Source organism: Phodopus roborovskii, unplaced genomic scaffold (genome assembly GCF_943737965.1).
Source record: "Phodopus roborovskii unplaced genomic scaffold, PHOROB, whole genome shotgun sequence".
Taxonomy (NCBI): Eukaryota; Metazoa; Chordata; class Mammalia; order Rodentia; family Cricetidae; genus Phodopus; species Phodopus roborovskii.
Window position 1 is genome coordinate 17,251,988 of NW_026126540.1, and position 23,013 is coordinate 17,275,000.

The 23,013-nt window shown below is 38.1% G+C and overlaps 1 protein-coding gene across 1 annotated transcript in view; it reads left to right on the forward strand.

Moving 5' to 3' along the window:
• Dchs2 (dachsous cadherin-related 2) overlaps positions 1-23,013 on the forward strand; it is a 221,061-nt gene that overhangs the window by 181,702 nt on the left and 16,346 nt on the right. The window contains exons 14-16 of the mRNA XM_051199069.1: positions 11,525-11,638; positions 20,637-20,848; positions 22,791-22,942. Of these exons, the coding sequence (XP_051055026.1) occupies positions 11,525-11,638; positions 20,637-20,848; positions 22,791-22,942 (478 nt within the window). The remainder of the gene's footprint in view (positions 1-11,524; positions 11,639-20,636; positions 20,849-22,790; positions 22,943-23,013) is intronic.

Here is a 23,013-nt window from a genome sequence, read left to right on the forward strand (position 1 = left end):
GATTGTCTCTGTTTAGAGTTCTCCAGTTCTGTATCCCAGTTTTTTAATAGGGTTATTTGGTGTTTTGATGACTAGTTTCTTGAGTTCTTTGTATATTTTGGAGATCAGCATTCTGTCAGATGTAGGATTGGTGAATATTTTTTCCCCACTCTGTGGGTTGTTGTTTGGCCTTGTCCACTGTGTCCTTTGTCTTACAGAAGCTTATAAGTTTGAGGAGGTCCCATTTATTAATTGTCAATCTCAGTGTCTGTGCTACTGGAGTTATGTTCAGGAGGCAGTGTCCTGTACCAATTTGTTCAAGGGTACTTCCCACTTTCTCTTCTAAAAGGTTAAGTGTGGCTAATCCAGCAACATTTTTTTTAACAGTTGTTGCTATTTCCTCAGAAGTCAAACAATACAAAGATAACAGAAAAGTATCCATTTTTTTTTTTTTTTGAGACAGGGTTTCTCTGTGTAAGTTTTCCTGTCCTGGAATTAACTCTGTATACCAGGTTTGCTTTGAAATCACAGAGATCTGCTTACCTCTGCCTTTCAAGTGCTGGAATTAAAAGCGTGTGCCACCATATACGGCTACTCTATTTCTTTTTATTATTCTTTTTTAAACCATTGTATCCTGTTTCTTTTTCTCTCCTAAGCCAACACACTGTAAACCTTTAGAGGTTTTTCTTAATCTGAATCTGTCTTTACTGTAAATCTTTATCTTTTTGTGGCCATGAGTCTTTTACCTGGTAAACAACAACATTGCTAAAATGAAAGCCACAACTGTTTTAGCCATGGTCTATCCAAGAATGTGGGGGTAAGTTTACCGACAGAACTGAGAGCTGTGCTCACTGCCTTGGTCTATGCTACCATCCAACAGCATTCTGCCAGCTTGGAGATGTGGTCACTGCCATTGTCAGCTCTGGTACACACCATTAAGTTGTTAGCAGAGCTCTTTAAAAGCCTTGCAGTTTTTGCTGATATGCTGAGTCAGGAAACCTCCCTTAAAGGAGCTGTGCAAGTCTCTGTCTCTAGCAAGACAGAGCCCAACTGATAAAAATGATGCTACCAAGAAGCCTTATTTGTCTTTGTTCTTTTATTTCTAAAACCCTTACTTAAGCTTTTGTTGTTTTAAGTGGAAGTTCTTATTAGCCACGTTGAAGGCGCCATTTTGTTTAGAGCAGTTTTCTGCCAGCCCCAAATAACACACATAGATGCTCTATTATATATAATTTTATTGGCCTGTTACTAGCATTTCTTATAGGCTAGCTCTGTCTTAAATTTTAATCCATTTCTATTAATCTAAGTATTTCCACATGGTCTTATCATACTGTAGAGAGGGCCCAGCATTCTTATCTCTCAGTCCTTCATTTTGAATCTCCTCACCAACACCATTTGTTAAAGAGATTTTCCTTTTTTCCATTGTACCATCTTGGCTTCTTTGTCAAAACTCAGGTGTCCATAGGTATGTAGATTGATAACTTGTCTTTTTTTATGCCAATACCAAGCTTTTTTTTTTTTTTTTTTTTTTTTTTTTTTTAACTATAGCTCTATAGTAGAGTTTGAAGTCAGGGATGATGATGTCTCCAGAAGTTCCTATATTGTACAGGATTGTTTTAGCTATTCTGTGTTTTTTGTTTGTTTGTTTTTTGTTTTCATATGAAGTGAGTATTGACCTTTCAAGGTCTATGAAGAATTGTACTGTGATTTTTTTTTATGATGATTCTTAAGAGCTGGACTCCTCTAACTCTGCTCAAAAACATTATACTTAAAAAAAGATTAAGAAACAGGGCTACGGTTTGAACAATATTAATACTTCTTCATTGTTTTTGAGGATGAGACTCTTGCCTCATCTACAAGCAAAATCCAAGTATTGTAGAAAGCATAGGGGTTGTTGCAGCAGAAATACAAAGAAGCCATATTTTATCTTTTACAGACAAAAGATGTAGTCCCAATTATAAGTAAAGGGTTTATAGGGAAGTCTGCTGTGTGGGAAAAAGGGAAACAGCCCTTCTGGCTTTGAAACATGAAGGAATGGCAGAGAGGCAATCCCTGGAAACCTTGCACTGAGAACCACTTTACTTGAAGTTATAATCCAGAAGGGATCAATTTTTTGAAGAATATCATGGTTGGGATTCTGTGGTCTAGCAAAGTCCATTACCTCATAGTGATTGAGGTGAGGCAAAGAGAGAGGAGGGAGAAGGAGGAGCAGGAGGGGGGCAGAAGGAAAATGAAAGGGAGGGAAGGAGAGGGAAACAGGAGGGCCACAGACAAAATGTAGTTGTCCAAAGGAATGCTGACAATGATCTATTTTACCCAATGAGGTCTCATCTCCTACAATTTCCACTAACCCCACCCACACTAAATCCCTGGCAATAGTCAAAACTAAATCATGGTTTAATCCTTCCAAACACCTCACCCTTAAAACCTGCTGCATCAGACACTGAGCTTTTAACATCAAGAGGTTTCTGTGACATTCAAATTCAGACTCTTAACATGGTGTCCATAAGAAATACTAGATCAGTCACTACAAGATTAACTACCACTTTATAGTAAACAACTGCATAACTGAGCTGTGTCGCTGCTGAAATGTGAGACTGTCATTATGCTCCACTTTGACCCACTGAAGGACACTCCTTCCTGTTCTTGACAATGTCCTTCACTGTTCTATCACCCTCTATGCCACATTTTCTATATTGAGTGCCCTACACTCAGTTTCCTAAATAGTTTTGAATATCTGTTTCCTCCGTTCTTTTAACAGATGGTTTGATGTATTTTGAAGTCACCGAAGTATCTTTATTAACATAGTTTTAAGTCTAAGACATGGTGTGAAGGCATAGCAAGAATTTGCTGGGGGACATCTCCAACTATAGATAACAAAACCATTGGGATGTTTCTTTCTGGTAAATCTTCATAAAATATTTTTTAAATTGTTGTACAATTTAGTCACTTATAAGAAAGCACAAAGACATATTCTCAAACAAGAGTAAAACTGAAGAGTAGTGTGGAAAGAGAGCTTGTGCCACACAGGGTAAATGGCATATACAATGGTTTGGGAACTCAAAAGGGTGTGAATTTGTGGTCACATGAGGCATCTTTTTATATATTAAGACCTTATGCATCCTTAAAATTCACCTACCTGGAAGAGGAATTCACTGGTAATCACTAAATTATCCCAGTGAGTTTTGTAGAATGCTTCCTTCGGAGGCTGTTAAAGGGTGGTTCAAGGGAGAGATGAGTAAGGTTACTAGAGTGATCCATACCATCAGGGGATGACTAGAGCCTGAGTGAAGCTACAAGAGTGAGAAAAGCCAGGAGTTTTGTCCTCCAGCCATATTTCATGGTCAGCCTCAGTGGGACTTGGTGATTGTTACAATCCCAAGTTCTCAAAATGGCTGCACTTAGAGATATCTAGGGAGTCTGAAAAAAAAATGACTAATACATCTCCCCTCTATCCAGTTCAGTGAGAATCACTGAAGGTAGACTACTCCAATACTATTAATTGATGAAGGCTCCCATGTGATTCCAGGGGGGAGCCAGGGGTCAGAGGAGAGAGATGAAAAGAAAATTTAAAGTAACACCACTATTTTGTCTAACTTCTGCTCCAAAATATCAAGTGACTGCTCACCACCAGCCTTTGGCCAGCTTGTCAAATATCATCTTAGGTGTTGTCACTAGTGTTCAAATCCTCCCATTTCCATCTCCTTTGTAGAGCCATCGTTCCTCCAAAGCTTGGCATAATCCTGCCTCAAATGAATGTTGTTGTCCTCAGTAGAAACATCCCATCTTGTGGTGGTTGCTGTTGTTTTTGAGTACCACTCTAGTCACTTTATTAGTTCAGGTCTGTTCAAATTTTCTATTTCTTTGTGACTCAGTCTCCCTATGTTGTAGGCTATGAGAAATGCATGTGTTTCTTCTAGGAAATGCAGTATGTTGGCACAATTGTTCCTAGTTGTGTAACTGTCTGCTGTGGTATTAATAATGTCCCCTTTTTGTGTTGGGCCATTGTTGAGTATTTTGTCTCTTTCAATTCAGTTAGTATATATTTTTTTTGACAGGTTTTCTCTGTAGCTTTTGGAGCCTGTTTTGGAACTCACTCTGTAGACGAGGCTGGCTTTGAACTCAGACATCTGCCTGCCTCTGCCTCTGGAGAGCTGGGATCAAAGTCATGCACTACCACTGCTCTTTAGTTTGCCTTTTAAAGAAAATTTAATTTTTTTATTTTTTAGTCATTTTAGTTTTTTTCTATTTAGCTTATTCCTGCTCTGATCTTTGTTATCTATATCCTTCTGCTAAATTTGGCTTTGGCTTGCTCTCTCTGTATTCCCTTGTGACATTGTTTTATCATGGTATTTGGTTTTCTAGTGTAGATGTTTTCCACCAGTCACCCCTTAGTATCACTTGTGCTCCATTAAAAATTGTAGTGTGTGGTCTTCTTTTCATCTCAAGATGTTTTCTTTTTCATTTCCTTTTATTTCTTTCTTGATGCTTTGGTTTTCCATACATTTGGAGATTTTCTAGCTTTCATTTACCTAATGAATTGAAGTCTCACTCTCTTGTGGCTGGAAAAGATAATTTGTTATAATTTTAATCATAACAGATTTATTAGGACTTGTCTTGTGATCTAAAACACATGCTACCTAGAAAATGTTCTTTGTCTACTTCAGAAGACTGTATATTCTGGGGTTTGGCAATAAAGTGCACTGTTTTTGTGTACTGGGTTTGTTGGCTACAGTATTATTCTGTTCTGATGTTTCTTCTGTCTGACGTGTCAGTTATTGAAAATAGAATATTAAAATCCTCTCCTATTTTCAGTTAACTATTTCTCATTTTAATTTTGGCAAAGTTTGATATATATTGTATTTTTGTTGTTTTGTCTTTTGAGAAAGGTTCTCTCTATGTAATATTAACTGTCCTGGAACTCACTATGTAGACTAGGCTGACATCACAGAGATTTGCCCACTTCTGCCTCCACGTACTGGGATTAAAGGCATGTACCACCATGCCCAGCCTACTACTAATATTTTCATAATCACCTAATGTATATATACTTAGAAATCCTCACCTTGCTGCAAACTGATCATTCTATCTTTATATAACATAATTTTCTGTCTCTTGTAGAATTCTCACTTAAAATCTCTTTTGCCTGATATATTATTATCCACTTTGGATAGAGTTTTCATTCATTATTCATTTGTGTTCAGTATCCATTTGTATCCTCTCCCTTTAAGCCTATATGCATGTCCTTGTATCTCAAGAGAGCCTTTGACATAACAGTAAAGTTTAATTTTCTGGTTTTTTTAATGTTCTTGTTGTTGTTAAAAAACATTCAGCTAGTCTGTGTGTTATGGTTTTGGAACTTAACCCATTCATACTTAAAGTAATTTATTATAGAAAATAGTTATGAACATTTTAGAACTGTTTTATGTTTTGCAATTATTTCATCTTTTATGCCCTCTCTTGTTTCCCTCTGTAGTTTATTACATTTTTAAAATGACATATTTTGGTTTGCACCTTATTTCATGCATAAATTTTCTAAAATATAATCAGAATTATGTCTTTTGTATGATGGCCAAATTCAGCTTCAATTATAGACAAAGATCCTGCTCCTTATATTTCCCTGATACACACTTCATGATATCAGTGTTTCAGATCACAACTGTTATGTCTTGTACCCTTAACATAGTTTCTTTATTGTATTTTATCCTATAAACTATATATCAGAATTAAGAATGATTTACTCACCACCATTGAAGTATCCCAAGATTTGTGATTGTCTACTCTTCCCTTTGCCAGATAACTTCAGATTTCTCATGCTTCCATTCACTTCCTAGTGTCCTTTCACATCTTTTTGAAGAACTTTGTTCATTATATCTCATAAGGCATTTGGGGTGGTTATGATTGCCTAGCTTCTGTCTATATAGAAAGGTCTGTTTCTGTTTCATTTATAAACAACAATTTTGTTAGATTTATGGTGGGATTGAATGTCCAATAACTGAGACTTAGGAAGAAAAGTTTGAAGCAAAGCCAGGAAAAAGCAGAATCTCAATCCCTAGATTTTGTTTTCCATAGAGATTGTGACAATAGCTAGTATGTTTCCAAAAATGCTTCATGAGAATTGAAATTACAATCCAGACATTTTAGGACTGCAGAAAAACTCAAAGCAAGAACAGTCATCTTGAAATAAACAATACAAATGTTTATTTTTCACTGCAGATAAGCCCTTCCCCATTTTGTCGTAGCTCAGCACAAGTGACAGAAAACATCCAGATAGAAAACCAATATTACAAACCCCTGGAAAAAGACAAACAAATAAACTTCCCAACTTTTCTAATTAGGAAATTAGAAGCACAAACCTAAAGAAAAAATCATCAGAAATGGTTCATGAGGTTTCCAGAATATTCAGTTATGCTGATTGACCAAGGTCTTCCCCTGTACAAAGCCAGTTAATGAAGACTAGGAGCAGTGGCTGCTTTTCAGATACAAACATCACACACACACACACACACACACACACACTCACTCACACACACACACACACACACACACTAAGGCATATAGGCTAATAGTGCACATACAAAAGAATAAAATAAAGAATTTATGCAATTATTCTAAAGAAATTCAATCAATGTATCACAAGAGAAGAGACAGAGAAGCCAAATAAAGTCAGTAAGGCATGCATAAAATTTAGATAATCTACAAAGAGTTATTAATAAAAATTATCAAACAGACATTTTATAGCTTATTATTACGACAACTGAATTGAAAAACTGACCAGGAAAATTCAACAACAGATTTGATAAAGCTGAAAACTGGTGGGCCAGAATGTGAGCTATTTGTCAGTTAGTGGAAACAAAATGATAAAGGGATTCTGAAAACCACAAAAGTATTTATGGGATGCCATCAAGTAAAACAATGTATTCATTATGAAATCCTTGAAAGAGGAGAGAAAGAATACAAAATGCAGAGGACTTCTTTAAAGAGCAATGATCAAGAACTTTCAGAATGTGAACAAGGAAATAGGAAGACTAATGTGAGAAGCTCACAAAACAGACCTAGGGTGAACCCAAAGGACTTCATGGAAAAGTCATTAAAATCAAACTGTCAAATACTAAAGCAAGAAACTCCAAAGAGTCCTAGGAAACAAGTCCTCACAAGAGGCTCTCAGGCCAGTGAGACTTCTCCACAGAGGCAGCAGGGGTCAGTAGGAAGTCGAAGAGCACACTAAAAGTAAGAAACTGAAATTAGCAACAAAAGATACTGGAACTGATAAAACTGTCCTTTATAAATGGACCATTTGACATGCCTATTTCAAGTCAATCATCAATAATATTTTTAGGAATAATGTATATGCACAGGAATAATGAACAGTTCTTGAAAAATGCCCATACACAGGTTTCATAGTTGCTTAGATATTGCCATGATTATTGATCTTTGCATTCATGTGGCCTTATATATTTGTGCTTCCAGATTGAGAGTTCATAGCTGTTGTGGTAGTATTAGCCTTTTTTTTTTAAAATGGAAGTTTTGTAAAGAAGAGGAAAATAAGACTTAAATATATTACCCTTTTTGTTCAATTGTATCTCATAAATGCCTGAAAATACAAAAGGTAAGTTATTGGTTATATTTTATTCTTTATATTTGCTCATTATAATTGAAGGTTAATTGGTTATTTTCATAGCTTTCCATTTCCAACTTGATGTGCTATGCAGAGTGATTTGTTTTACCTGTGGGAAGGCACATTAAAAACATGAGAATAAGCAGGATCTGGGAAGATCAAGGCATTTACTTATTTCCTCCTTGTTAGAGATGTTTCAGATTTAAACTTTGTCAGAGAAAGAAAACATTTGTGGTTCTCTTCTGACTTTAGTATCTATTTTGAAGAATTTTTATTGAATGAAATTTCTCTGGGTTACAATTTCATTTGACATTATAAACATTTGATTTATATCATGATAGTTTTTCCCCCTTCTATATAAGAGGGGTCATGGTGATGTTTTCCAGTTCTGTGCTCAACATTGTTCTTTTATGGACAAGAAATGTCCTCATTTCTATTATAATTGGCCATGAGAAAAGCATCTTAACCCAAGGAGAAATAAAGGCCGTAAAAACGGATTATACATCTTGTCTGCATAGCTATTTGTCTCAGACTGACATCCTGAGGAATATGTGGCAACAGAGTTGCAATAAAATTTCCTGTACTTAAAAATAAGTTGTGTAAGGAAGGACAGAACTGTGATTGGCACCATTGATGAAGCATACTGCAGTGTGTGTGTGTGTGTGTGTGTGTGTGTGTGTGTGTGTGAGTGAGTGAGTGAGTGTGCATACTTGTATGTATGCATGAGCATCAGCTTATAGAAGAGGAAGGCATTGTACAGTAGTCTCCTGTCTCTTGATGTAGACAACAATGACCACCAGTTTATGCTGCAATTGGAGCATTGTCAACACTTGTAGTAACTTGATGTTACCACCATTGTTCTATTTGTTCCTTTGTTGCTAGATGGCTTTGTAAGTGGTTTGGAAAGGACAGTCATTTGGAAATCTGGATGAATGAGTTTTAAACTTTGCCATGGTTTCTGTTAAGTGTAACATTTCTTATGAGAGTGGTTCAGTCTGTCCTGATGGCATAGGCCTGTGAACCCCAGTCACCAGGGAGTCTGAGGCAAAATAGTCACAAGACTAAAGAGCTCCAGAGAGTTTAGAGTCAACCTGGGTAACTTAGTGATACTCTGTCTCAGGATAAATAAGGTCAGGGAGTTGGAGTTGTAGATCATTGTTCAGAGAATGCTTTGCCTTGTATGTGTGAATCCCTGTTTGGTTTTTTAAGAGTCTCCTGAGAAAATCAATTTACCTTAATTTATTCATTTTTTTCACTGTTACTGATATCAAGGAGGGTTTCAAGTTGTGTCTCTTATGTCTGTGCTGTTAGATTTATGTGTTCCATAGGTTGGGACCAGCATTTGTCCCAGTTAGGAAACTGTGCTGCCTCTTCCATTGGTGTTCCCTTAAATTCCTGCTCTTTCCATACATTTTTTTTGATACATGGAATAACATGCTTTATTTTTAAAAATTCTTCCTGACAAAAGATATCCAATACTGTGAATTTATAAATATAAGAAATTTACAATGTATTTAAGAACTAGAGACATGTCTCCTGGTGGATGAAATGCTCACTGTGCAAGCATGAGGACCTACTGCTCAAGTGGAAAGGGGGCACCAGTATGACAGACACCTTGCTCACAGCACTGGCGTGAAGGAGGGAGGATCTCAGCGGCTCACTGGCTAGCCATGTTGGCTCATCCATGAGCTTTGGGTTCATTGAGAGACCCTGTCTCAAAAAAATAGAGTAGGACACTCAATGCTAATCACTGGCCCCAACTGGCACACACCTCACTCCACAAATATATTATTTCTAATTATGAACATATGTGAGGCACAACATAGTGATTTGTAACAGGCACATGGCAGGTGACAACCAGGATAATTAACATTCCCAATTCCTTAGACTTTAAAAATGATTGATTAACATATATTTCCTATTTCTAAGATGCACTGTGATAGCCAAGACATATGATTTCACACACACACACACACACACACACACACACACACACACATATATATATATATATCAGGGTAATTAACTTTCATGTCAACTTGTTATTAATTGATATATAAAATCTTTATATACAAAACTAAGATAGAGTTCTGGGAAAGTATATGATACAAACATACAGAAAAATTCTCTCTTTCTATGGAACTCAGTTCAATCTATGTTGTGTAAAATGGAAGAGACTGCTATAGCACTCACTGAAGAGCAACTGGAACCCTCAACTATGACCAGAAGCAATGGAAAATGGGACAACCACTATGGAAAATAGTTGGGAGTTTCTTATAAAGACAAAAAAATGTTTACCTTAAATATTTTTGCCTCGACCCGCGAGACTTCAACCTAGAACCTAAAGACCCAAAAAGTAAGATGGGGGGGCAAGAGACATGGGAATTGACCACAAGACAAGATTGTGATCAAGTGGAAAACTTTACTTTCCTACCCAGAGCTTATATGGTCAGCAGAGCAAGGATGTAGGAAAGGGGACAGGGGAGGTAAGAAGAATAGTTGAGGATCAGGTGTTCTTGCAAGTAGAATATAGAAAATCTCAAAGAATGGATGTTGGCATGGGTGGAAGATCAGGAGTTATGAGAACAAGAAAGGTTACTATGGTAATGGAGCTAGTGGTTATATGCTAGGCTGATCTTGCTAAACAGGGCTAGTTACTAAATCATCAAATCTTTGTAGTGTAATTGAAGGCTCTAAATGTACAGTCAAGAGAAAGAGCCAGAGTTCATGCAAGGTTTGTTCCATAACTGATCATAGACCAAGCCTCAGTTCCCAACATATTTTCACCTGAATAATGAAATCATAACTCTATAAAAATACTTGCGTGTAGTATTCATGGTCATCCCAAACTGCACATAATCTATTAGTAGATGAATGAAAAGCAAACTGTGGCATATATAGGAAATTATGTTGCCACAAAAATGCAATGAATATTTGATAAAACAATATAGTTAAGTGTCTATCAAAAAAAAAAAAAAAACAACTCTGAGAAAAAGCAGGCAGGTGTTACATGATTGTCAAGTAAATGAAACTTTAGAGGCAAAAGTGATCTAGATTATAGAAATGCAGACCAGTCATTCCCTGCTGAAAGCATCCTGCAAAGGGAAAGTGCAAAAGAGTAAAGTACAAGGGAAACTTTTGTAGTGACTCACACAGTATATCCTGTAGTTCATACATCTTTACTTGTAAGTGTTCACTCTCAGTATTATCTTAGTTGGCCTCAGATCAACCTTTTAATCTGTTCTCTACACAGTAGTTGAGAGTCTTTTTTTAAAGCATATCATAATCTTTTCTTCTATTTATTTAAATAAACACCCTTAACTCAACATAAGTATGATAAAAATCCTCTCCTCCTGTATCCTGATGCTTTCTTATGATGTCTCTGCTTCAACTGACTGATTCAACAAACCAAGCCCTTTCCCAGCCTCACTTCTGTCCTCCCAGAATCCTTTCCTTCTAGGACTTTGTGTGTCTGCTTGTCCTTCGCTATACCCACATTTTTTTTTTTTTTGGATCTGCTTCTCCACCAAAACACATGCTTTCCTTCAGGAACCAGTTTCTCTCTTTCCAGGGAAGTCCATGCAATCTGAAACATACTTTGATTATATATTGTCTAACACCTCAATGTCTTCTACCCATTCATAGCTACTGCAAGGATGGATGTCTCATCTCTATCTTGTTCCTGTATCTAGTAATATACATGGGGTGTTCATGGTTTATCTTTCACCAGTTCATAACTATTTCAAGGTCTGAGTTCTCTATCTTGCCCCTGCATTTTAGTAGTCAACATGGGATATGGCTCATGAAGACAGTGACTGTCAAAGGAATAGAGTAGTGAAATGAGTGAGTAGTCCAATAATACTTGCTCTTTGCTTTTACACTTCCATAAAATTTTCTAATGGATTTTTTTTAACCCTAACTTTCCAGGTACTTCTGTTCTGACTGTAAAGGCTTCTACTCCTGCATCAATTACAGACCCCATTAAATATTCAGTTTTCAGTGGAAATGAAGATGGAGTGTTTTCCCTGGGCTCCACCTCAGGTAATCCCTTTTTACCATATGATGACTTTATTTTCTCTTTACTCTACTGGTATTACTGGTAAGTAATTCTGAAAACTGAGAAAGATTCAGGGCACAAGAGGGTACAGAAAGAGCACAAGAAACAAAGAATGGGAAGGGGGTGTAGGAACGTTCCCATCTAGACATGGAATTGTTGATGCATTTGTGAGCTCTCAATAGCTGTGGCACTTCCACAAGACCTGTACGAGATCATCCTGTCAGCATCTACCATGAACAGAGGAGGGGATAATGATGCCTTAGCTTTCTGCAGGGAGTTGGGGGCCATCGGAGGGGGAGTCATTCCAAAGTGGTGTAGCCACTGGTAAGTTGTCTCTCCTCCAGTCAATAACCTCCACCCATACCCATGTAATTTAAACTAATTAAAAACTCAATGATTCACAAAATAACAGTAGGAGGGGGGCTTGTTTGGGATAAGGGGTTGAAGGGAGTAGGAGAGGACCACAGAGGATGAATGTGAGCCTAGTTAATGCATACATGTATACATTAATACATACATACATTCATGAACTTGTGAAAGGACATACTAAAAACTTTATAAGTTGGAAGTTGTTAGAGATAAATAATTTGAAGGTAAATATGAATTACCTATGGCATCCCAAAAGAATTGTGGGAAACCCAATGCTGCACATTTGCTCATATTCATAGAGTTACTGGATATTATGTTCTTATTATTTCCAAATTAGACCATGTCCATACTTCCCTTTGAGTTTTTGGAAGTGCATTCGTTTCTATTTATAATTTTCCCGCCTACTTGGTAAATTGAAGATAAAATTAGGAAGATCATTGATACTGAATTTGATTTAAAAATAAACACACACTCTGGCTTTGAGGGGCCTCTAATTTGCCACTCATCTCAACTGGGAAACTCAAGGACTTATGGAAAATTTCTTGGTGCTATTAAAGACACTACTTACAAATAGGGTGTGTGTTAAACTCGGATTGAGTAAGCATATTATTACACTGTGTGTACCAACCAATTACACAAGCATAAATAATGACATATCAATTGCCTAATTGTCAAATCTCCACAAGAATGTTTCTAATAATTTCTACATTACAGTAAAGCTGAGCTGTTTTATTTAATCTATGGTATGTGCTTGTGGGGAAAAAATAAGAGTGAGTTTGTCTGAGTAAGTGTCATCTCACTCAGAGTGGTGCTGTGGCTTTTGCTCTCCTCAACCATCAGTCATGTTCATCTCTTCATCCATGATGAAGCAGAGGACAGTACAGCAAAAGTCACCACACTTTACCTACCTTGTGGTTCCAGTGTATGAGTTTCGGGGAGAAGAATTAAAATTAAATGTATTTAGAGAAAAAGAAAAAACAGTAAAGTCTGCATATTTTCACATGCTATCCAGACCCTTCTCCCATATGTCACTTATGAGACCAAGAGATAGTAGTTTCCCTAGATCCCCTAGATTTCATTATTAAACAAACATGAACTCTATCATTGGATCAAAGGGCTTACCCATGGAAATGTATTTTGTGGCTAAGTAATTAGCTATGTTGAACTTTACCTTAAATATTTTTGAAATATGTGTAAGATGGAGTGATTAAATGCATGTAATTTCTTACTAGACGATGGAAATAGAAGTACATTCATTTGACACCTATCTCTAGAAATAAAACCTTACTGGAGGCCAGGTTTAGTACACATACCTTTAATCCCAGCACTTAGTAGGCAGAGATAAGAAGATCTCTGTGAGTTTGAGGACACCTGGTCTTATGTAGTGAGTTCTAGGACAGCCAGGGCTATGTAGAGAGACCCTGTCTCAAACAAACAAAAACAAAACAAATGAAAACATCAAACAAAAACACAACCATCAACAACAATAATAAAACCCTTACTAGATCGAGAAGCCACCCTGACTTCAAGTGCTATTATAGTGCTATAGTCCTGAAAACAGCTTGGTACTGGCACAAAAATAGATAGGTAGACCAATGGAATTGAATTGAAAACCCTGATATTAACCCACACACATATAAACACCTGATTGTTGACAAAGCAGGTAAAATTAAATGGAAAAAAGAAAGCATCTTCAACAAATGGTGCTAGCATAAGTGGATGATGGCATGTAGAAGACTGCAGATAGGTCCATATCTATTGTCACACACAAAACAAGTCCAAATGGACCAAAGACCTCAGCATAAATCCAGCCACACCAGATCTCTTTGAAGAGAAAGTGGGAGGTACCCTTGAATGACTTGGTACAGGAGACCACTTCCTAAACATAACAACAGAATCACAGACACTGAGATCAACAATTAATAAATGAGACCTCCTGAAACTCAGAAGCTTCTGTAAGGCAAAGGACACAGTCAACAAGACAAAACGGCAGCCCACAGAATAGGAAAGATCTTCACCAACCTCACATCTGACAGACAGCTTATCTCCAAAATATCCAAAGAATTCAAGAAGCTTGTCAGCAAAACACCAAATAATCCAATTAAAAAGTGGGGCTCAGAACTGAATAGAGAATTATCAATAGAGGAATCTAAAATGGCTGAAAGACACTTAAGAAAGTGCTCAACATCCTTAGCCATCAGGAAAATGCAAATCAAAACAACTCTGCGATACCATCTTACTCCTGTCAGAATGGCTAAAATCAAAAGCACCAATGACAGGTTTTTTTTTTCCCCTGAGAGGATGCTGAGAAAGGGGAATACTCCTCCACTGCTGGTGGGAGTGCAAATTCGTACAGCCACTTTGGAAATCAGTATGGTGGCTGGCTCCTCAGAAAAATGGGGATCAGTCTCATTAGGAAAATATGCAGAGATCTATGTGTATGACCCCAACTAACAATCTAAGCAATAATGGAGAAGCTGCTTTAAATGCCCTTCCCTGATAATGATATTGTTGACTACCTTATGTGCCATCCTAGAGCCCTCACCTTGTAGCTGATGGAAGCAGAAGCAGACACCCACAGGTAAACACTGAGCCGAACTCCTGGAATCCATTTGCAGAGAGGGAGAAGTGATGAGCAAAGGGCTAAAGACCAGGCTGGAGAAACCTATAGAAACGGCTGACCTGAACAAGAGGGAGCTCATGGACCCCAGACTGATAGCTGGGAAACAGCCTAGGAACAAACAAGGCCCCCTGAACACAGGTGTCAGTAGGCCCGGGAAGTCTAAGAGATTTCTGACAATGGAACCAGGATATATACCTAGTGCAGGAACAGACTTCAGGAGCCTTTTCCCTGTGGAGGGTTACTCCCTTAGCCTAGAGACATGGGGAAGGCCTAGGCCCTACCCCAAATGATTTGACAGTCTTTGATGATTCCTCATTGAAGGCCTCACCTTCCCTGGGGAGTGGATGGGGGTGGGATGGAGGCACTGGTGGGGGATGGGAGGATGGGAGGGAGAGGGAACTCAGATTAATATGTAAAATAAGAAAAAATATTTAAAAAAACAAACTATGTACTTTTGTTGGTCATAGTTTCAAGTGTCTAGACTAGGCACAATTTGTATTTTAAAATAGAATTAGCTTCGTTTTATTGATATCTTGTTTTTCTTCTCCCGTTCCTTGCCCCTCTGCTTCCTCTTCCTGTTCCTCCTCTCTCCTCTCTTTCACTTTTATTTTCCCATGCTCTTCTGTTCTTTCTCCCTCTTACTAGCTCCGTCCACTTCCACACCCTCACCGTCTTTCTCCCCACCCCCACACTCTTTTTTGTCAGTCTTGTTATGTAGCACAGACTAGCCTCGAAGTCATTATCCTCCCACTGCAGTCTCAAAAGCACCAAAATTACAAGTGTTCTAAAATTTAACATTTCAGGCTTTTCTCCCCTACCTTTGTTTGTTTGGTTGTTTTTTTGTTTGTTTGTTTGTAGCATTCCTTTAATTAATTCAGATATGGGTTGTCTGAAAAGGAATACCCATTCTTTGTTTTTGACATACATTTTTGCTAGGTTTATATTTCTAAACGCATTCCGTGTCTCTTACGGCAAAATGCCTTGCTGCCTAGCTTCTTGTTGCTGTTCTACGAAGTCAGCCAATTTCTGAGAGTCATTCCTTTGCATCTTTGTGGAACTCCAACTAGGCAAACACTGGCCCTGAGGCTCTCTCCAACACCTCATTTATTTATTAAAATAAACAATGCTGGACCCCGAGACTCTCCCACATCTCTTTTCATTTTTTTTTTTGTAAAGATTTATTTATTGATTGTGTATACAATGTTCTGCCTGCATGTACACCTGCAGGCCAGAAGAGGGCACCATATCTCACTACAGGTGGTTGGGAGCCATTGTGTGGTTGCTGGGACTTGAACTCAGGACCTATGGAAGAGCAGTCAGTGCTCTTAAACTCTGAGCCATCTTTCCAGCTCCTCTTTTCATGTTTTTAATGCCATTTTTTTCTTCCCTTGGTTTTATGGATCTGGTTCTTTTATTTGTTGTAAGTTTTGAGTCTCTTTGCTCACTCTTCTACTGAAGTATCTCTCTACCCATAATTTAAATTCTTAGGAGTTCTGAACATGTATAACTATGAAAATATAGATGATGCTTAAAAATTTAGGTTTAAATCCTAGGCCCTGGTGGCCCAGCTAGCATTGCTGTGCCACCCACCCAAATACATCATTAAAGATAATAGAACTAGTGAAAAGCAATAACATTATTCAGTCAGTGTAGCTACACTGGGAAAAGGAACAAATAAAGGGGTTTAGGGTCCCCCTACTGCATCTGAGGTTTCATTTTAAATACAAGGCTAGTGACAAATGTAATCAATTAGTCCTAACCAGGACATTGATTTGTCATTATCCTGACTCAGGTCTGCCTGCAAGCTAGTCTGGACAGTTGTCAGACCTGAGAGACATTTTTTCCTGAGAGGCAGGTTTCTCTGGCTCCCACAGGGCTTCAGCCTCCTCCCCCACCCAGAATGGCGTTCCTGGGGGAGGTAGTCATTCTTTGGAGGACACCTAGAGTCAGGTATCAATCGTGTCTCTGGGAATATCTTCTCTCCTGCCAGGGTTGTCCCATGGGCATTACAAATTCACATTTAAGCTAATGAAATAGCTCAGAACATATTTTTCCACTCCCTTGTAAACTACCACTGAGGTTCAGAAAAACCAAATCTCCACATATTTGGTTTTGTTTTTTACTACTGTCCACTCCTCTGGAATATATATAAGTTTGAGTTTTCTGCTATCTTATAACCTCCTGTGTATTTCTCTCACTTTGTTGTCTACACTCTGCACAATTAGGAGAAGTATACCTATAGGTCAGAATATCTTAGAATTCACACTGTCTCAGTGCCTGCCTCCCTAATCTGTCCTCTGAGGACTCATTACATCTCCCAGTACACTCTGATGCATATATAAAGATATGCATATGCATGTGTAACACAAATTATACACACTTATATCTCAACAGGTATGTTATCATGGAGGTATTTGAATATGTAATATACCATATTGCTCTTCAAGATATGATTTTCAAAACTTTAATTATGATATAAAATGCATCTGTCATGTGATGTTTGACATATCATCATTAAAATTGTGCCCAGAAGTAGTTGACATAGATTTTCTGGATGTTTGGATTATGAAATGGAAAGAGTATGAATAATACACTGGTAAAATTGATCACTAAAGATACAGTCATTTTCTTTAAGGTTAAAAGTGGGATGAACTTCTAATCCATAATTCCAAATGAAAAGTTTACTTTTGTGTTTAAATCTCAAGTCACTTTGGATTAAAAACACCCATTATATTCTGAGGCTTCAAAGACTGCATATTTGACCAAAATTGGTCATGTAAATAACAGATGGTCCCACTCAGGCTATTATTTGGTAGACTGACATGCAACAAAGCGATCAAGCTTTCAGTGTTTCCCCAGGCATATTTGTAACAGAGTAGAGTTTAAGGCTAAGGGATAACGTAAATATTTGTTCCATTTTGCTTTGGATTTGCACAGATGCATGCCCATAATGTGTGACTGGTTGTAGTAACCTCATTATATTATCAAGCCAGTGCCATTTGAAGAATCTTAATCTCATTTTGACATGTATTTTGCAACTTGGATAAATGCTAGAGGTGTACATATATTGGAAAATATCACCATGGCTTTTATTCTCAAGTTGTTATTTCACTGGCAACATGATATATGTGCAGAAACTTCAAGGTGGCATCTGTGAGCCTTCTTGGCATAATAAAACAGGCAGCTTTCTGGCCAGGCATTAGGCACAATGTTGTAGGGCTTGCACTTCCCCCTGGCTACATCTTTGTTGTTTCTAAGGAAAAATTCAGATATATGATGCAAGGCAATACGTGGACTTAGTATGTGTGCCAGCCTGGGGTCATCTCATGACTTTCACAAGTGTGTCCCAGTTATCATGACTGAAATGAATGCCAAGAAAAAGGCATTAGGATTGTAGATCTACTCCAAATACAGTCATCAAAGGCTCCACAAATCTTGTATTTAAACTACACTTTGATCTGCACCACAGATAGCACACATTCTCCAAGAGACATGAACAACTTGGTGTTGCATTTCTCTTTCTCATTCCTGTACAAGCAGTGCATGATGGTGTGATCTGGGGAGATTTGGGACCCCACCTCCATCTCAGGCCTCTTTCTGTCCTTACACCACAGAGCTTTCTGAAGACTTGCCATTTTCATTGCTAGTCACAAAATGCACTTTAAGGACTCTGCAGCTGCCTCAAGTAAGAGCCATCCTAAATACTATCGGGAGAGATTGGCCACAAGCAGATGTGGATTGTGACAGTAATAAAAACAAAAATGACCATTAATTGCTGTCATTATAAATTAAGTAGTAGAAGGATGGAGAGATGGCTCAGAAATTAAAAGCATTTGCTGCTCTTCTAAGAGGCCTGGAGTTAGGGTCAGCACCCATTCTGGGCATCTTATAACTGCCTGTAACTCCAGGAGATCCAACAATCTCCTGTATCCTTTATGGATGTTGTACTCATGTGCACAACATACACAAATATATAACTGCATAATAAACTTTTTAAAAAAGTTAAGCGTGGTAGTAAAGTTCTTAATATATAATCTGGATTCCCTGAGAATTGCCATGCTTGTGCCCTCATGAGCCTAGAAATTCTCATTTTTAGCCTTCTTCATGGTTTGTTTTCACTCATACCATTACTATGCCACCCCACAACAGATACACACAGTAGAAATCACACGCAGGAATTTCTTAATTTGGGCAAGAAGCTCAAGCTGTGGCGGTATCCCCTAAAGTCCACTTCTGCAACCTGGTTTTGTGTTATCTATGAGGTTAAGAGTACTGAACACTGAAGTACTGAGTACTGAATACTGAATACCATGAGCTAGGCACTGGGGATGTGATATGCAAGAGACAGGGAGCAACGCCCACTGGTACACTCTACAACCGAGCAAAAGTAACCAGATTGGAGCAGCAGGTAGAAAGAGAAAGGTGCAGCAAGAGATGGGTGCAAACTCACCAGAGAGAGGGAAATGGAAAATGACAAGTAAGACTGAGGTAAGACAGGCCTGAGCCAGTGTATCCCTGCAAGTTAAAGTTGCTTGCCTTTGTCATACTGTGGAAATCCACTGACAGGTTCTATGACGGGGAAGGACAGCTTCCTTATTAGTTCAGAATGGAGACAAATCCTTGGGGAGATCAGCTAAGTGGCTAATGAAGGGTCCAAGGAGGGAAATGTTAACAGTTTCCCAGAAAACAGCAGCAAAGTAGACAGAAACGGATTTAAGAAATGTTTGAGGTCCAGGAAGACATCTCAGGGGGTAAAAGTGTGAACAGTGCAAGCCTATATAACCCCAAGTTCACAAAAACCTCTATTAAAAGCCAAATGCATATTTTTCTATAGTTTTCCTTAGTTACGATAAAAGATAAATTAGATATGAAACTGTAGACTCATAAAGATAAGTTAGATGATGGAGTATTTTCTTTAATTTTGTCAAATATAGACTAAATATTATAACTGTAATTTTTGCTTGATACCTGTTTTGTTATTTGTAATTTTACAATGTTAAAGTTAAAACCTTTCTTTCTAATTAGACAGAAAGGGGGAAATGATGTGGGTGTCCTTCTGTACACTGGAAATATGTATTGTTTATATTGCTTGATGAATAAAGCTGCTTTGACCTATGGCAGAGCAGAATATAGCTAGGTGGGAAAGCCAAACTGAATACAAGGAGAAAAAAGATGGAGTCAAGGGAGACACCAGCCAGTCACTGAAGAAGCAAGACATGTAGAAAGCGAAGTAATGCTATGGCTATGTGGCAATACAAAGATTAATAGAAATGGATTAATTTAAGATGTAAGAGCTAGCTACCAATAAGCCTGAGCCATTGGTCAAATACTTACAAATTTAAAAAAGAAAAATCCAAATGCACTATAATCACACATCTGTAATCCAAACACTCCCTACTGTGAGACAGAAATGTTTCTGAAAGTTTGTGGGTATGCTAGCCTGGAGTGCATAGGACAACAGCAGGAACAAGAAAACATACATGCCTCAGCCAGGCTGAAGGCAAGAACCAACTTCCAAACTTGTCCTTTGGCCTTCACATGCACAGCCATGCCTTCCTCCCAATTAAGGAATAAAAATTGGATATTTTTAAACATAAATGTTTAAGGCCCCACCCTCCCTGGGGAGCAGAAAATAGATGGATTGGGGTTTGGTGGGGGTGATGGGGGAGGGTAGGAGGATGAGGGAACTGGGATTGACATGTTAAACAACCTTGTTCCAAATTTAAATTTAAAAAAGAAAAAAAAAGTTTAAAATGTAGACTTCCCAGACACTGAAGTTGGCTAAAAATAAAGAGATAAAAGGTAATTGAAGAGAAAGCTCCCAGGTTATAGACATTTGTTTATCAATGTTGGAAATCTGAAAATATCCTTATGGCACCAACTTTTTCATAATGGCCCTTGTTAGAACACATGAGTCAATGCTGTTCTGGAACATCTTAAAATAACATTATCATTTCTCTTTAATGTTTCCACCTTGGGAATAAATCTAGGACAACTCATTGTAGAAGAGCCTAAATTGCTTGATTTTGAAGTCAGGAGAGAGGTACAGCTCATCATTTTTGCTGAGAGCAATGGGCATAGAGCCTTCACCAAAGTAGCAGTTTCCATCCAGGATATGAATGATAATTCTCCACGCTTCACACAGAGTGTGTACAGAGCATCAATCTCTGAAGACCAACACTACAATGCTCATGTAACACAGGTAACAGAAAGTGTGTGTGTGTGTCTGTGTGTGTGTGTGTGTGTGTGTGTGTGTGTGTGATATCAATCAATGTATGGCAGAGTATCTATTAACTATTATCAAGATGCAGTCTGGTTCTATTACTCTCCAGACTATGTTCAATGTTTTATGGGTTGGACATCAGGAAATCTGAAAAATTTTTTTGACTCTTCTTCATAGATCCAGTGCTCATTTCCCAGCCTCCTGCTTCTTTGGGGACTACTGAGCACTAACTGAGATTTTGTAGGTAACAAAAATGTCTTGAGTCACAGATAAAAACAGATGTGAAGCAGAATTCATTCTCTTGATGGTGACAGCTCAGGCTGTGACTCTCATAATCATTTCTACTCTTCCTGTGCTTGGCAGGGAGCCATTTGCCTGACACACATTCTGGTAAACTTACCCTGGTGAACCCTGTTGCCAGAATACTAAAGTGCTAATACCCACCTGGAGAAGTCTACTACCTGAAACATGTTTAACTGTACACAACCACAATGACTTTATTTGTCTCTACTTAGCAACTAGTTCTTCTTCATGGTCATCTCAAGGTTACTGTGGCCATTCTGTACCACAGAGCCTATTCGAATGCCCTCATGATGAAGTCCAGTGTATTCTTCATGGTCCTCTGCATCCTCATAGGACTAAGGCAGAAGTTTGAAGAATGAACTGAGAAGTAATTAGGAACAAAGCTAGGGAATCAATATAGGAGTTCAAGAGATGACAGGGGATGTGAGCAGTGGCAGAACCACATCAGATATACAAAGCATGAATTAAAACAGTGTAATAATATAATGATTTATTAAAATCTTGACTCCACTGATACAATTGAATTAGTGACTGAAATTCAGCATGGATGACCCTGCAACATATCTCCACGGGAAGTGATACAGACACTTTGTTTTATCCTTAACACTACTTTGAAAACTCATCAAATAAACCATTGGGATGATAATTTATTAGCAGTATATCAATGATTTGATTCACTTTTCAAAGGGCCCGTGAGTTAAAACTTCATTATAATATAAAAATGTCTCTTGTTGGCCCATTTGGTAGACAATACCTCAATAAGAAGGGTAATAAGAGAGGCAGATGAGGGCTGGGGATGGCTCATTAAATAAAGCATTTGCTGTGTAAGGATAAGAGCTGGAGTTCAAAATCCAGACAACGTGTCAAAGCAGAGAAGTGTAAGAGCCTGCCCCTTCCTTAGAAGCAGGGAGGCAGGAGATTCATGGGCAACCTGGCTAGCTGGATAGCTAGATTTGCTGCTTCAGTGAACTCCAGGTTAGGAAGAGATTTTGCCTAAGGTAATTAAAGAGGACACCTAATGTCTACTTCTGGTCACCATACAATACAGTCACATGTGTGTGAATCTACATACACATGCAAAAATCAAAGTGATTTTTGTAATGCATATTACAAATTTGCAGTAAACTTCCAGTTGCACACAGTTGCAGCTTGAAGCATGAGTGACATTTGGAAGTGTTTTAGATGAATGTGAGAACATTTTCTGTCTCATTTTCCAGTACATTAGTCAAATACAAGTGTCAGCTATGTGTTGTCATGACTCCAAACCAGTGTTTCTTAACCTGTGGGTCCTGACCCCTTGGGGGTTTAATAGTTCTTTCATAGGGGTTGCCTTAGACCATCAGAAAACTTAGCTATTTGCATTATAATTCATAACAGTAGCAACATTTCAGTAATGAAATTTGTAGCAACAAATATAATTTTGTAGTTGGGGATCACTACAATATGAGGAACTATATTAAAGGGCTTAGCATTCGGAAGGTTGAAAACCAGTGCTCTAAGCATCGGTTTTTAAATGCATTTGATATTCTGTATTCTTTCCTAAAGCACTTCTCTGAGAATCAGGCTTGGCTCACATCACAGGTTGAAACTTTTCCAATGAAAGGTTTATTTCTCACAGGTGTTTGCTACTGACTTGGATGGTGGCTTGAACAGCCTGATTGAGTATTCCATTGTCTCTGGCAACCAAGCAGAAGCCTTCCAGATTGACTCGCTGAGCGGGGTGATAACAACAGTTTCTGTTCTGGATTATGAGTCCACCAACTCCTACAGGTGTGTTTGGTTTCTCTGTCATTAGAGAGTTCTTCCATTGTTTCTTCTTGACTTATTGTTTGATGAACGGT